Raw genomic sequence first — 13,403 nt, 5'->3', positions numbered from 1 at the left:
GTAGGGATTTTATATCTTTCATACTGAAAGCTTGTTTGGGCACCAATATAAGTGAAATTTGTACAAATGTTAAGATTTTCTGCCAGAAAAGATGCAATAAGGAGAATCAAGCATAGCAGTGTTCCCTGGGGCTTGGACTAGGTGACCTAATACCTCCTTTCCCCTGTTTCTTTTCTCCACCCACCAGCTACAACACTGGACTCTTTCCAGGAGTCAAAAATAGCTATATTCCTGGATTATTCTATACCTCTGTGGTAATTAAGACAGCTTTTCTCTATTGTTCAACCATATACTGAGCTTTAAACTTTCATTTTGTAATACTACTACTTCACACATCTGCGTATGAAATACAGCATCTATTTCTCAAACATAACTTTATAGTATAAGCTACAGATGTAGCTTAGATGTGATGACCTTGAAATAAAACTAGTCATCATATTAACTTCTGGTTCTTCCACTAAAAACAAAGAAAGGTCAGATCCTGTGCAGCCTGTTGTAGGTGACCCTGCTCTGGCAGGGGGGTTGGACTAGATGATCTCCAGAGGTCCCTTCCAACCCTGACCATTCTGTGATTCTGTGACAAATGTTTCTAGGCTTTGCCCTACTGATGTTGTAGGAAGCAATGTTTTGTTGGTGGTTTTTTTGACCAAAATAGTGTGGGGGTGGAGCAAAACATTGCAACATCCATAAGATAAACATATAAATTACTAATTTCATTCAGTAGTCAGTCCAATTTACTTTCATAAACTATGAAGAAGGGGCTTCCACATTTACTGACAGTATCTGAGATATGAAGAACTCAGTTCTAGCTGGAGGTTGTGGAATGTGTGGAGGACTTATATCTTCATATGTTTGTTTCTGGGGTATCTGTTTCAGAATCCTGTGAATATTTTAGCTGTCAGTTATTCCCATGCGCATTATAATGGTTTAGGGGAGTCTTGAGGCCACACTCTGCTCCCCATTGCTTAGGGAACCAGTAGATACCGACAGGAATCTCCCTGATTTTTAATTTATGTGCTGTGTGCTATTAAATTGAGTAATGCTATAAAACTTCTTGGTCAGCGCTTGGACGTAGTGCTGGTTCTTTAATAACTCTCTGCTGGGTACTTCTGCATCAGAGGATATTTAGACAAAACACCTTTCTGTCTGTGCAGCTTAATCTCCCCATTTTTCCGTTTACATCCCTGATTCGCTAGGAGGAATTACCAAGTGCAACTTGCGTAAGGCAGTTTGCATGTATACAATTCCCCTATCAAACGTCAAGAGCTTTCACTCCATAGAGCTTATCTTCTAGAAAGCTTAGTTAGTTACTATTTATTATTAGGATCGATATGTGTGCATTACAGAAGCGTTTCAGTGTGACTGTCTTCAGGTTTGAGCTCATTTTGAATTCTGTGTATGGACACTCTGGATATCTTGCTATGAATAGACTTTGTTTTTCTTATCATACTGTCTTCTTTGAATTCAGGGGTTTTATCTTTAGCAGAATGTGTTATGGGTCAAACTAGAAACACAGGCATCAAAAAATTCAAGATTTGATGGCTTCTCAATACAGCTGAATAATTCGGGCTCCCTGAGGGTTTGGGAATAGCCTAGGATAGTAAGAGAGAAAGTTGAGGCATTATATCAAAATAACATTCACATTTAATGACTATTAAGTATTTATGTTCAAATAAATGCATTCTTGTTTCTGTTTGAGCAGATGTTATATTACCCCTTTTGGCTTTGAGGATGTGCTTATCAAAATTCAAGATAACCTACCAGGATGTGTGCAGTTGTGCAGTATGTGAAATGAGGCTGTGTGAACAAGCAGTGACAAGAATTCAACAGACCTGCTGGTCTCGTTCCAGTGGTTTCCTGGAGATGTTTCTTAAAAGAGAAGATAAATTTTAAAGGGTGGATGAATCTAGATTTAAAACTTTAAACTTCTTCCTAACGCTTAAAAAATCCGTTCAATTTAACACACTTTTGCAGGTCAGTTTAGAGTTTCCATCTACATTTTTTATGTATCTCTTTCTGTGCAGTACAAAAATTGTTAACGGTGGCTAGACACTAATTTGGGAGAGGATTAAGGAAAGGATTTCTGGCTACGTGTCTCAGAAGAAATCAGTTGCACTTATTTAAATGGAATGTCTTAATTGAGTTACTGTTTCAATACGTGCAGCATCCAACAACGGGCCTCGGTACTAAGGTTGCCTTGTTTTTGGCACACACTACTGTGTGCAGCGAGCATCTCATAGGAGGTGCTGTTTCTCAACCTGCTCATGTAAACCATATAATCATTACGCTTAAGATCCAACATTACTTTCTTACTTCAAAGTGTTTTGTCTTGACTTGAAGCGAAGTTGAGAGTGAAGGGGTTGGAGCTGGGCATTCTGGATCCTGTTTCTGGCACTGCCACTAGTCTGTTGTGAGACTGCCTTGCTGGTATTTAATCTCTGTGTCTGGACTTGTGTGATGCCTCTACAGTACTTACCTACTTCCAAAATAGGTTTGTGTTAATATGCTAATACTTGCAAAACATTTTGAGGCCCTTGGATGAGAAGTGGAGTTGGAATGCAAAGAGACAGTTAATGGAATTGAAGTGGGTGAGGGTGAAACTTCTGGGGAAAAAAAATGAAACTCAATCTGACATTAACACAGATGAAAAATGAGAAACCTAAACATGCTGCTGGATCTTGTTTGCTGCCTTCTCTGTACCTCAGCGATAATGCTTGCTGAACTGCAAGCACACTTCAGAAACTTTACCCCAAAAGATATTTCTTAGAAATTAATGGCAACGGAATCTGAGGACTTTCAGCATTTCTGACTCAGAGCTCACTGCATCACTTTTAAACTCCCACAGAAAAAATTCCCATCTTCCATCTCTGTACTTTGTCATATGCAGTATGCTGCTGTTTCTATAGGAGTTGTTTTATCTGACATTGTTGTGTTCTCAAACAATTGTGTGGAGGTAGAAGTAATTGAAGAGTTTGGAAAAAACAAGTGAAACCAAACAGGTACAGTGTTTCACGTTATCAAAAAAGCACAAGATTTGAGAAATTCAGAATGAAGATTTTCCTGAGAAATGCAGTAATTCCTCCCCCCTTTTGCGCATGTTTCGCGGTAAACTCCTTTGTTTTGAATTTCTGTAACTCCCCAAGGCCACAGCTCAGTCTGTGCAAAATGGTGGACCCACACTTCACAAGAGATGACATTTAACTTAGCTTGCAATCTTAACAGATTTGACTAAGAAAAGAAAGTCTAGAGGTACTTACTGCATGATTAATGAGAAAGAAATTCTAGTAAAATAGGCAGGTGGTTTCCCTTTGGGAAGAATTCATTGTTCGCAGATTCCCAGTTTTCTCCTGCATCTTCAGCATGTATTATGTCAGGGAGTAACCTTGGCAAGATTTCATCTATCTCCTGAGAATAAGATGTAGATTTACAGAACAAGGTAGTACTGGGGGAAAATCAAGATGGGATCCTCTCTCAACAGGAGCTTCTCTCAAGCCTTCCAGGAATTGCCAGAGTTGCTGGAAAAGAACACATTCATGCAGGCGAGGAGTGGTTCACTGTAGGAATGTTATCTCTGGTCATACGATTTTTTTTTTTTACAGGAGGCAGGCTGTGTCAAGGCTGAGATAAATAAAGGACTCTGGTAGCTTTCATACAACAGCTAAGCAGCCTATCCTGTTAGGAAAAACAGTTCCCTTTGGATGATCTATGTAATGTTCATGGCCCACTGACTCTTCCAAACTAAAGAATCAGATTTGAAAATGTCTCCTATTTGGATGTTGTTTGTGGATTTTTAACTGACCAACTGATTGCATGAGAAGCTGCTTTTGGCTTTCAGGTAGCTCCCCTCTCTGTCTAAGAACGTAGGGTTTTTATTTTTGGCACGTGCAGCCTCATCAGACCCTTTTCTCTCAGTTGTGACTGGTTGCAGATTTTTGGCTCTGTGGGCTCAGATGCACTGACAAGGTGAAATGTCAGCTAATGGATGATGAATAAGTGCACTCTGCAGCTGTCTCCCACCAGCAAGATACAAAACAGTCTGCGGAATACAATGTAATGATTTGAGAGAAGCACCTTTCCCCTCCAGAGGAACAGTAGAGCATAAGCTTTAGTGTCTACAAGAACTGCATTGACACAGACCTTGCCTATGCATATAGCACCATATATATATTGAGAAAATGAGGGTGGGAAAGCTTTGAATTTCCTTGTCCCTATTTGTAGTTTCTTACTGTAGCTTCAAATAAATTGGTTTGAATTTTATAATATAATGTGAGTAAATTGTTCATCATCTTATAATATTCATGATACCTGTATCTCACACTTACTTTCATCCCCTAAGTAGGTTTGTGAACTGCAATGCTTTTCCTTCTGATAGTTGATGGCTTCGTGGTGCAGAAAGTTGGCTATCGGTAGCCTTTCTCCTGTTTCGCATTTGGTAACAAGTTTGACAAAGGCTTTGGAGCTAGCCAGATAAGTCTTCATGGAATTTTTTATAAATGAAAGCAATACACCAAGTAGATCAAATGGTCCATATAGAGCAAAATCCTAGAAATCCCTTGCTGAAGCTGGTAATCAGTTGAGCTTCTGTATCATGTTCTCCGATGTAGAGCTGTTTTCTTTGCAAAGTGAAGTGGACAGGTGTGACCAATCCCACATTTTAAGTATATGGATATATAAATTAATTGGCGAAAGTGCTGGGAATGTCCTTCCTACTTCTTTAAGATTTTGAAGCACAGTGTTTGTCAAGCTCACAGGACATCTTGACTTGACCACATCCTTTTGCATTCAAGTTTAGGCAGATTTCCCATATTTTCTGTTTCTTAACACAGTTGCATTGAGTCACTCCCACTTACAGTTTGTGCTGTGATAGAATTGCTTTAATTCTCTATGCACCAGTTTTACTGGATCTTCATGATGAGAAGGGCAATGATTTGTATTCTGAATAACCTGAAAGATCACGTCTGTTCACAAAATGTGTATAAGCAGATATCAGCTTAATTTTCAGTCCTCTTTTACCTTAGAGTGATTGCTGTCAGTCTTTCTCCCCACTGCATATCTTGCAGCATTGAAATAAGCATTATTTTGTTAATACTCCATTAATTTCAATTAATTATATGGGAATGGGTTTATATTTCTTTTTTTTTTTTAGTTTGTTTTACTTCAAAAAGGCTGACAAAACCCCCTTACAATTGTTAGAAAACAAGACAAGTGAAATAATGTCAGATGGTTAAAAAGTTCTTGTGCTTTTAGTTATCCTTTTTTTCTGCTGTGGACTTTGCAGCTATATTGGGGTATGCATCAGAAGAGAGCAAGTTAAAAAAAGCTTGTGAAAAGATATTTCTGTCGAAGTAGCTGAGCCTAGCTGATGGCTCTGCTGTGTATAAAGAGTTCCAAGTAGAAAAACTCTTGTCTTATGATTTTAGTATATTCCTTCTCTGTTTTCCCTCACCTTGGTGTTCTTGCATTACCCAGAGTCCTTTGGTTTTTCACTGTCAGCCAGAAGTGGCAGAGCAATATTCCAGGTCAGTTCCCCTGTTATTGTGAACTCAGGGTTGGGGAGTGTAACCCAGACCGCAAAAATAGATTTGGCTGAGGTGGTATCCCCATCTAGAGAGAATGAAATGAAATGTGAATCCCAGCTGAAAAGGCAGTCTAGTTCCACTAAACTTTGAAAATACTAACACAACATAAGGTTTAGCAGCAGGAAATGGTAGAGACCACGGTATCCCTGGAAATGGAAGGTAGTATTCCCGCCTGCCACCTGAGCAAGCCTCTGTGGTTTATACCATAAAGAATCCCTGTAGTTCCAGCTGAGGGCACAGCAGCCACTTGCCCACATCATAGAAGGTTCAATAACACTAAGGAAGAGAGAAAAACACTCCTGGCAGTTGTCTTTATGAGATATTATGTTTCTGGAGAGGGGTTGGAAATGAATGCCACTAGTAATGTCAAGGCCTGTGTAGTTTTGTGTGAAAGACTAAGGTGGTACTGAGTGAGTAATTGCCCTGAAAAAAGGCTGAGAAACTACAAAGGATGGAGAATGAAAACAAAAACTGTCTTGAAGGTTAAAACGTGTGAGGATAAAGTAAACATTGCCAAAGCTCATGCAGGGTTAGACTTTGCAAAGGAAAGGAAAGCAAACAGCTCTATTCCTTAAGAATGTAATTAAAAGCAAGGTAAGGGAAAGCAAAAGTGGGTCCACAGTGAAGATGAGGCTGACATAAAACGCAATTTTAGGTACAGTCAGGCAATCAAATGAATACCTGGCCTCCAATTTCAGTTGGGACAATGGCATTGGACATGGGAGCAAAAGAAGTCACTGTGTAGCAAGAGCTGGAAATGGAAATTAACCCAATGGAGCTGGAAGCAAAATTTAAATATAACTAAACTGTGATGAGTGGAAATAAAATTCGACCAAATAGTCCTTGTCTCAGAAGAGTGGGAGAATTGCACAATAAGATTGTGAGCTTTGTGGCAACATTTTGTGATTAAATCAAGCTATCCTGATGTACCTTGAATATCTCATTCAGGGTAATACTATGTGACCACTGGGTGACCTACAGACAAACAATTAAAAAGAAAAGGAAAAAAAAAAAGAGAAAAGGTGATCTGAACAAATACATATAATACAATTTAAACAGTAGATAAAACACCTTATATGAAGGAATAACTAAAGACTGCTAATTCTGCAAGTGAAGTCCTTTGACCCTGTGAAGGTAAGTGGTATAAAATGTGTGGATTCAACAAAGACTATACCGGACCAGCCTGACGGCTTTCATCAACAAAGTAACTGATTACCTCCATGAGGGAAATGTAGTGCATTTGAACAGTCTGGACTTCAGTAAAGCACCTGAAGGCTGCAACATCGAAATATTTATTTAAACTGGATAAAATGAGGGAGTAGTGTCAAGTAGCTAGGAAGTTGGCTTAGATGAGAGATTAGAGGTTTTATTGAAAAAGGAAATAATAGGGGTTGGATATCACCTACAGACTGTGGAGTTTCACAAAAAATGGTCTGGGGACTGATCTTTGTAATACTTTCACTAAGGTTACTGGCAAAAAAGAAAAAATCTGCTAATGAAATTCATTGCTGAGGCTACATTTCAAACCCTCATCAATGCAGAGGAGGATAGGCACGTCATACGCTAAGAACTGCAAAATGTCACAGACTGTAATAATAAAAATAGAAATGTAATAGTGGAAAGTAGCAGGTCATGCACTAAGAAAGTGTGGAGAATTTTGGCTACCAACAAGGTGCTTATCAGTTGAAAGCAAAGAAGGAGAAAGACCTGAATATCAGTCAGTAAATAAAAGCCACCAGTATTATGTGGCGTATAAATAGGCAAGTGTGTTCTCAGCATGTATCAGATGAGAGATTTCTGGCAGGGTTGTATGTTATGCTGATAAGGCTTCATCTGGAAGGCTGTGTTCAATTCTAATCACGCAGGTTCTGGAAAGATTAATCCAAACTGGGACAGGTGCAGAGACCTAGGGGATGATCAGCGCACTGAAGAGCTTATCTCATGAGAGGAAGCCTTGGCTTGTTTAGCAAAGCAAAACAGAAGCTAGGAAAGATTGCGTTCTGTAAATAGTAAGCTGGGTAAGGGTAAACAGTGCACGGTGTTTAAGCTAAAATACTAGAATATCAAAAAGAAATGGATGAATGCAGGTTAGAATTTAATTCATTGAGTGCCGCAGTGGATGAAGCTCCTGCGTAATTTTCTCCAACTGTCTGGTTCACATCTCCTTGCAATTTTCTGGGATTCATGGGATTGGTGCTTGCAAACATCTCACCTAGATTTTTCCCTGTGGTTCATTTAATCACAAACTCATATTAAAAAGGAAATTAATTAAAGTCTATAAAAAGTTTTAAAACTTGCTCCAGGTGAGCCTTTTTCATTCCCTTCCTTACCCATCTTAAGTAGTAGTAATATTTTTTTGCTCCCTGATTGTAGTCCTACCACAACTGCTAACAGTTTTAACATTATGCAGCAGGATTGCTCCATAGCATTCCTATTTTTGCTCATAGAATATATGCAGCCTGTGGTCAGGCCTTCCCCAATACTTATTACATAGGCTTCATTGCAGCTCTTGTTCTTGCAGCTAAAATGTCCCTATTTCCTTTCTCAACTAGGACATTTAACATTCTTTTTAGCATCTGTTAGCCAAAACCACTAAGATTCCCTTTTGCAGTCTGGCTCCCCAGCAGGTTCTGCCAGTAGTGGTGAACAGGATAATGACGTAAGGTATTCTCTCGCTTTATTTACCTCCCTCTGCCTCATGCCCTTTTTCTCCCAATTGCTTAATTTCCTTAAAAAAAAATTACAGTTCTGACTGTTGCATTTATTGTTTATTCACTGGCTTATTCTTTAGGTTCTAATGTAAATGGGCTGGAAGAGCCCAGCCTTGCTAAGCGGCTGCGTGGCACACCAGAGCGGATTGAGCTGGAGAACTACCGACTGTCACTGCAGCGGGAAGAAGAACTGGAAGAGGTTCCTGAAGAGACGCTAGCAGAGCATAATCTGAGCAGTGTGTTGGACAAAGGAACAGAAGAGGATGTGCCCAGCAGGTTAGCACACATTGTCCATCAGCTTTTTTATACCCATCCAAACAGACTTCTGCCTGCTTTTTCCTTAGCTTTTTTTAACATATTATTTACCAGGTTGCCCTTTCTAAAGTTGTTAAAAATGTTCCGCATATTTACAGGTATTTTATCTTGTAATTTCTGTTCTTCTAAATAGCTTATCACCATTCTTAGAAGACATCTATAGTACCATAATACCACGAAATTCACTCCTAAGTTGGAAGGGATTTTTATTTTTTTTTTAAATGGTATCAAAGACAAATGAGTCTTTTGAGCAAATAGAATGTGGATTCAAATGGGAGGGAGTTCCAAAGTTAACTCCTCTTCTGTATGTTTTGCATTACCATTCAAAAAGATTTTGGTTTAAAGATTCAAGCTTGACACATGTAACCCTGACTGAATGCTGATGTAATGCCTGAGAGATATTAATTTAAAGCAATAATTATGGCTGTTGGAAAACATACTGTACCTTCACAAATTTCTTCACAAAATGGTGTATAAGCACAGCAGGATCCAAATATATGCAGGTAGCGCTACAGGAAATAGTTGCTGCAAGATTCATTTAGAGAAAATACTTGATGAAGAATGCTTGTGTACTTTATTGTTAATCACACACTTTTTGCAGAGTCTTGATCTCTTAATATGGTTTCTAATCATCTACCTCTGTAGCAATAACAACCCTTACCTTTTCGGCTCTCAGTGTGTCCCCTAGTCTTATTGAATTAAACTCAGAAAATGCTGCTGCTGGTTTCCTGAGACTTAGATCCTACAAACATATTCTATGTCTGCATTACCTATAGGCATAGGGCTGTATGAGAAATTCCTTGCTACATTTATGCGTGTTAAATTGAATTGGATTGGAGTGGTGAAGAACACAGGAATAAAAATGTTCATTACAATGTTTACAGGATTAATGTAGTACAGCATGTGTCATTTATTTATCTGATAAGATAAGTTTGATGCAGAATCTGGAAAGGAGTAACTTTTAGTAGCCTGAACTCAGCCTTGACAGGGAGTGTGTACATGTGGACTCATGAAGGTGTGCTTTCATATACGTGCCTGGCAACTACTAATATCTTATGGAGCTGTTTTCTCTGAAACCTAAATAATTTTTTGATTAATTTCTTTAGAAGATACTATTTTGACATTTTACATAATGGAGATCTTATCTAATGCTCTGGTTGAATAATCTTGGGACTATTTGTGGGAGATGCAAACTCTGTTTGCTTCACTCAGCCTTCCTTTAGCTCCCTGCTCAGGCCTAGGAATTATATCAACTGTGACAATACTGATATTGATATTAATATGTGACATTAGTGGTATTGAGAGGGTTTTTTTTCCCCTTTGTTTCTAGCTCTTAAAACAGAATTTACTAGTATGGAGTATTATTATTGGTCTTCATTTAAGTAAATCAGGACACAGTAGGGCTACTCAGTAAATGGCAGAAGACTTCCAAAGGAGGAGAGGAGTTAGTTAAAAAAAGTGGAGTTTTGGTGTTTTGGTGTTTGGTGTTTTGGCATGAAGCTATTGGTCACCTCCAAGAGATGCGGAGACTGAGGGCAGTACACTGTTAGGTTATTGCGTTTGATTTCCTCTCATTGGGTGCTACATTTAGCTCCCTTTGTCCTACAAATTCCATTATCCTGTATTAAACGGACTATTTCTGTCTGTAATAGGTGGATAATTCTGCACGTGAAAAGCAATATTTAGTGGGCAGCTCACACTCTATGGTAGAGAGGAAAGAGAAAATGCATCAAGTTCCCTGTCAGTTTGACCTGGAAAAATTTCTGTCCTAAATCCAAATATGGCAAGCAATTTACTCAGAGCATTGATAAGGCTGTGTGGGCCAAACATCAGAGAGGGGATTTTCTAGGTTATGTAGCTACCATGTATCCTCTGTTCAACTCTACCCACTCCCTGATATGCCACAGAAAGCCCCCCCAAAAAAGAAAGGGAAAAAGTCTGACTACTTTTTCAACAACAAAAGAAAAAAAGTTTGACTCCTGCAACAAGCCAACCAAAGCCTTGATTTGATCATCTTCACTGTCTTGGTGTAGTGCCTCAGGGTTAGGAGCGGGCAGAGGAGATGGGGAACTTTTTGTTCCCTCTGTGTCTTACGGAGTGATGGATTGGACTTAAAGGTTCAGTGAGGTGTTAACTCTAAATCAAGCAGAGACCATGCACAGCTTCCCGTCACGCACACACTTAGGAGCATACACACTGCAGAGAAAATTTGCAGAAAACAGTATTTAAAATATATTTTTTCAAGAGAGTTAATCTTATGTAAGCTTCAACAACAACAAAGTCATTTAAGCAAACCTAACCATGACTACAAAGCTTTTGAGGGGCACAAAACCCGTTAGATGCCTTAGTCATCCCCTTTAACTTGCAGTAACTCCCAGTATGTTATCTACAGTTTTGGTATAATACTTGTGGCCTTTCGGAGAAGTGTCATTGGACAGCTTATGCTGTATGGGTTTGTATGGCAAGGGAAGAGAAGAGCTTCATTTCCACAGTTTAGGTTTTGGTTCCTCTACTCAGCACTGAATCTGTGTAGGTACACCTATTTAATCAGATATTCAGCTACTTATACAAGTTCTGTAAAGCAACCTATTTTGGTCTTTGATTTCTGCTTTATATTAAAAAAAAATAAAATTTCAGCTGTTGAATTAATTTCTGTGGCACAGAGTTGCCATGCTGAAAAGAATGCCCACTGTACCAGGCCATCTCACTGTCGTCTTTCAGCTTCTCATTTCTCAGTGTTCAAAGGTCAAACAAAAACCAAGTTATAAATAAAAGCCAAAGAAGGTAAAGTGAGCTATGTGGTAAAGAATTTATGTCGTCAATATTGCATGCGATAAGCCGGCTGGTTGAAGAGCAGCAGCTCGTCCCATTCAGCAGTCATAGCAACAGTTTGAGCAGCAGTAAACCTTATTGACAGCACAGGAAACCCCCAACATGCAGCACCTGTCAGGTTTATTTCCATACCAAAGGGTGGGAAGGTTAATCAGGGAGTAGGGCAACACCACTTTTTTGTCTCTGTGACAATATCTGTGTCAAGCCTTTGGAATATACATTGGTCTCCTGGAATATGCACCAAGTCCATGGCACACATACAAGTGTTTGTATTCAGTATTTAGCGGTTGAAAACCAGACAACTTGTTAAAAATAAGAGTGCTGTGAAAAAGTGGGTTGTAATTTGAGCAAAATAATGTTATATATATGCAGAACAGTGAGGAGAATTTTAAAGCCTATGGACAGAAGTACATGACGATCAGAGCATGAAAAAAAGTGTTGTTTTTCTTATTAGCTTTGCTATCAAAAGTAGTCTCTCAGACAAGTAGACTGCACCTGAATATGTTTATCTGCAATATAAAAGAAAGAAGTGCTGCCATATTTTTTTTTTTTTTTAAACTCTCAGTTTGTCACATACTGTAATAACACCTGTTATTGGGAAGCAGAGTTACAATAACTGTACAAGTCATATTTTATAGACCTACATGAACTGTATACTTCATTATTTTTGACTTGTCGGTTTTACCTCTCATTGTCTCTACGGAGTGGGTTCTGTTGAAGGCTGTTAACTACAGTGATAGCTGTCATAAGGAAGCAGCAGAAGTGGAATACTGTTGTCAGATGTTTCACCCGGACTTTAGCCATTCACAGTTTTCTCCATCAATCCAGATGAATTTGGGCCTTTTAAGATTTATATTGGAAGCATCCAACTGTTGCTCTACTAAATGCAGTTCTTTTATGACAATGATCTATTAAGGAAAAACAAAGGAAGAGGACCTTTTCACCCTGTAGATATGTTCTCTGAATCTGCTGTAGTTCATGTCCATTTTCCAGTGACAAATGCCACTATCTTTTTCCCCAGTACTTGTAGGTGGTCCAGCATGTACGAGTGAGCTAGATTAAATGTCATTGTATAGGCGGTTACATTTCTTGCCCCTGCTGCGTATACTGAGGAACTGTTACAATTAAACAGAGATGTCTACTAAAAAGCACTAATGATTTACTGTTTTGCATGGTTTAGACTTTGCTGTGAGAATAATAAGCCCATTATTGTAATTAACCTTGCACTGCTTCTTACAATTTCTTGCCACTATGTACGTTGTGTGCTTAATTGGGTACATATTATAGTTCTGTCTGTGATATAGAAAAGTGAGGAATTTTGTATTTTTTTTCTCCAGCTCTCCTTGGCTCACATGCTGTATCCTTTGGCTTGATAGTTGTGTTGTGTGTTCTTTCTATTGCCAAATGCTTCTGTGGTTCACCCCTGCAAGTGCCAGAAACATCTTAGCTATCCAAAATGCCAGCATTAGCTGCTATTATCAAAAGACATGACCTTCTACATTCTGACACTGCTAAGAACTCTTCCACCAGTTTATCCAAAGCAATGTGATATGAAAAAAGTAGTTTCTTTCTGCTGTATTCAACTGTCATGAACTGTAACAATTAATGCTGCACAAATATTTGGACTTGGCTTCACAGGCACTTTTCTGCTGCTTCACCTTCTTTAAAAGAAGCAGGGCAAGGACCATACTGCAGCCCACACAGGATGGTGTCACTAAGATGCCTATAAAATATTAAAAGCAGAAAATTAGTATTATAGTTTCCATCATACATTTTGGGATTGTGTGCATTGAAACAACTTGTCAGTGATCTAAGACTGATCTAGGAAATATGAACTAGTTGTTTCTTTATTATTTTTTTTTCTAAACCCTTACAGTAGTTCAGAGTCTGAAATGGAGGAGGAAGATGAGGAGGAAGAAGATGAACTACTGCTGCCTCAGCAACCTCCTTCAGACTTGGGTGGTGT

The 13,403-nt window shown here is 38.8% G+C and overlaps 1 protein-coding gene across 1 annotated transcript in view; it reads left to right on the top strand.

Annotated features, from left to right (window-relative positions):
• The window catches only part of MICAL3 (microtubule associated monooxygenase, calponin and LIM domain containing 3), a 106,688-nt gene that overhangs the window by 52,184 nt on the left and 41,101 nt on the right, over positions 1–13,403 (top strand). Inside the window, 2 exon segments of the mRNA XM_009879637.1 lie at positions 8,371–8,566; positions 13,314–13,403. The exon segment at positions 13,314–13,403 is cut by the window's right edge and continues 1 nt beyond it. Coding sequence (XP_009877939.1) covers positions 8,371–8,566; positions 13,314–13,403 — 286 coding nt within the window.

The sequence above is a fragment of the Charadrius vociferus genome, unplaced genomic scaffold (assembly GCF_000708025.1).
Source record: "Charadrius vociferus isolate BGI_N301 unplaced genomic scaffold, ASM70802v2 scaffold90, whole genome shotgun sequence".
NCBI classification, from domain to species: Eukaryota; Metazoa; Chordata; class Aves; order Charadriiformes; family Charadriidae; genus Charadrius; species Charadrius vociferus.
The sequence above is the reverse complement of the archived record's forward strand: the minus strand, read 5'-3'. Positions and strand labels throughout refer to the sequence as shown.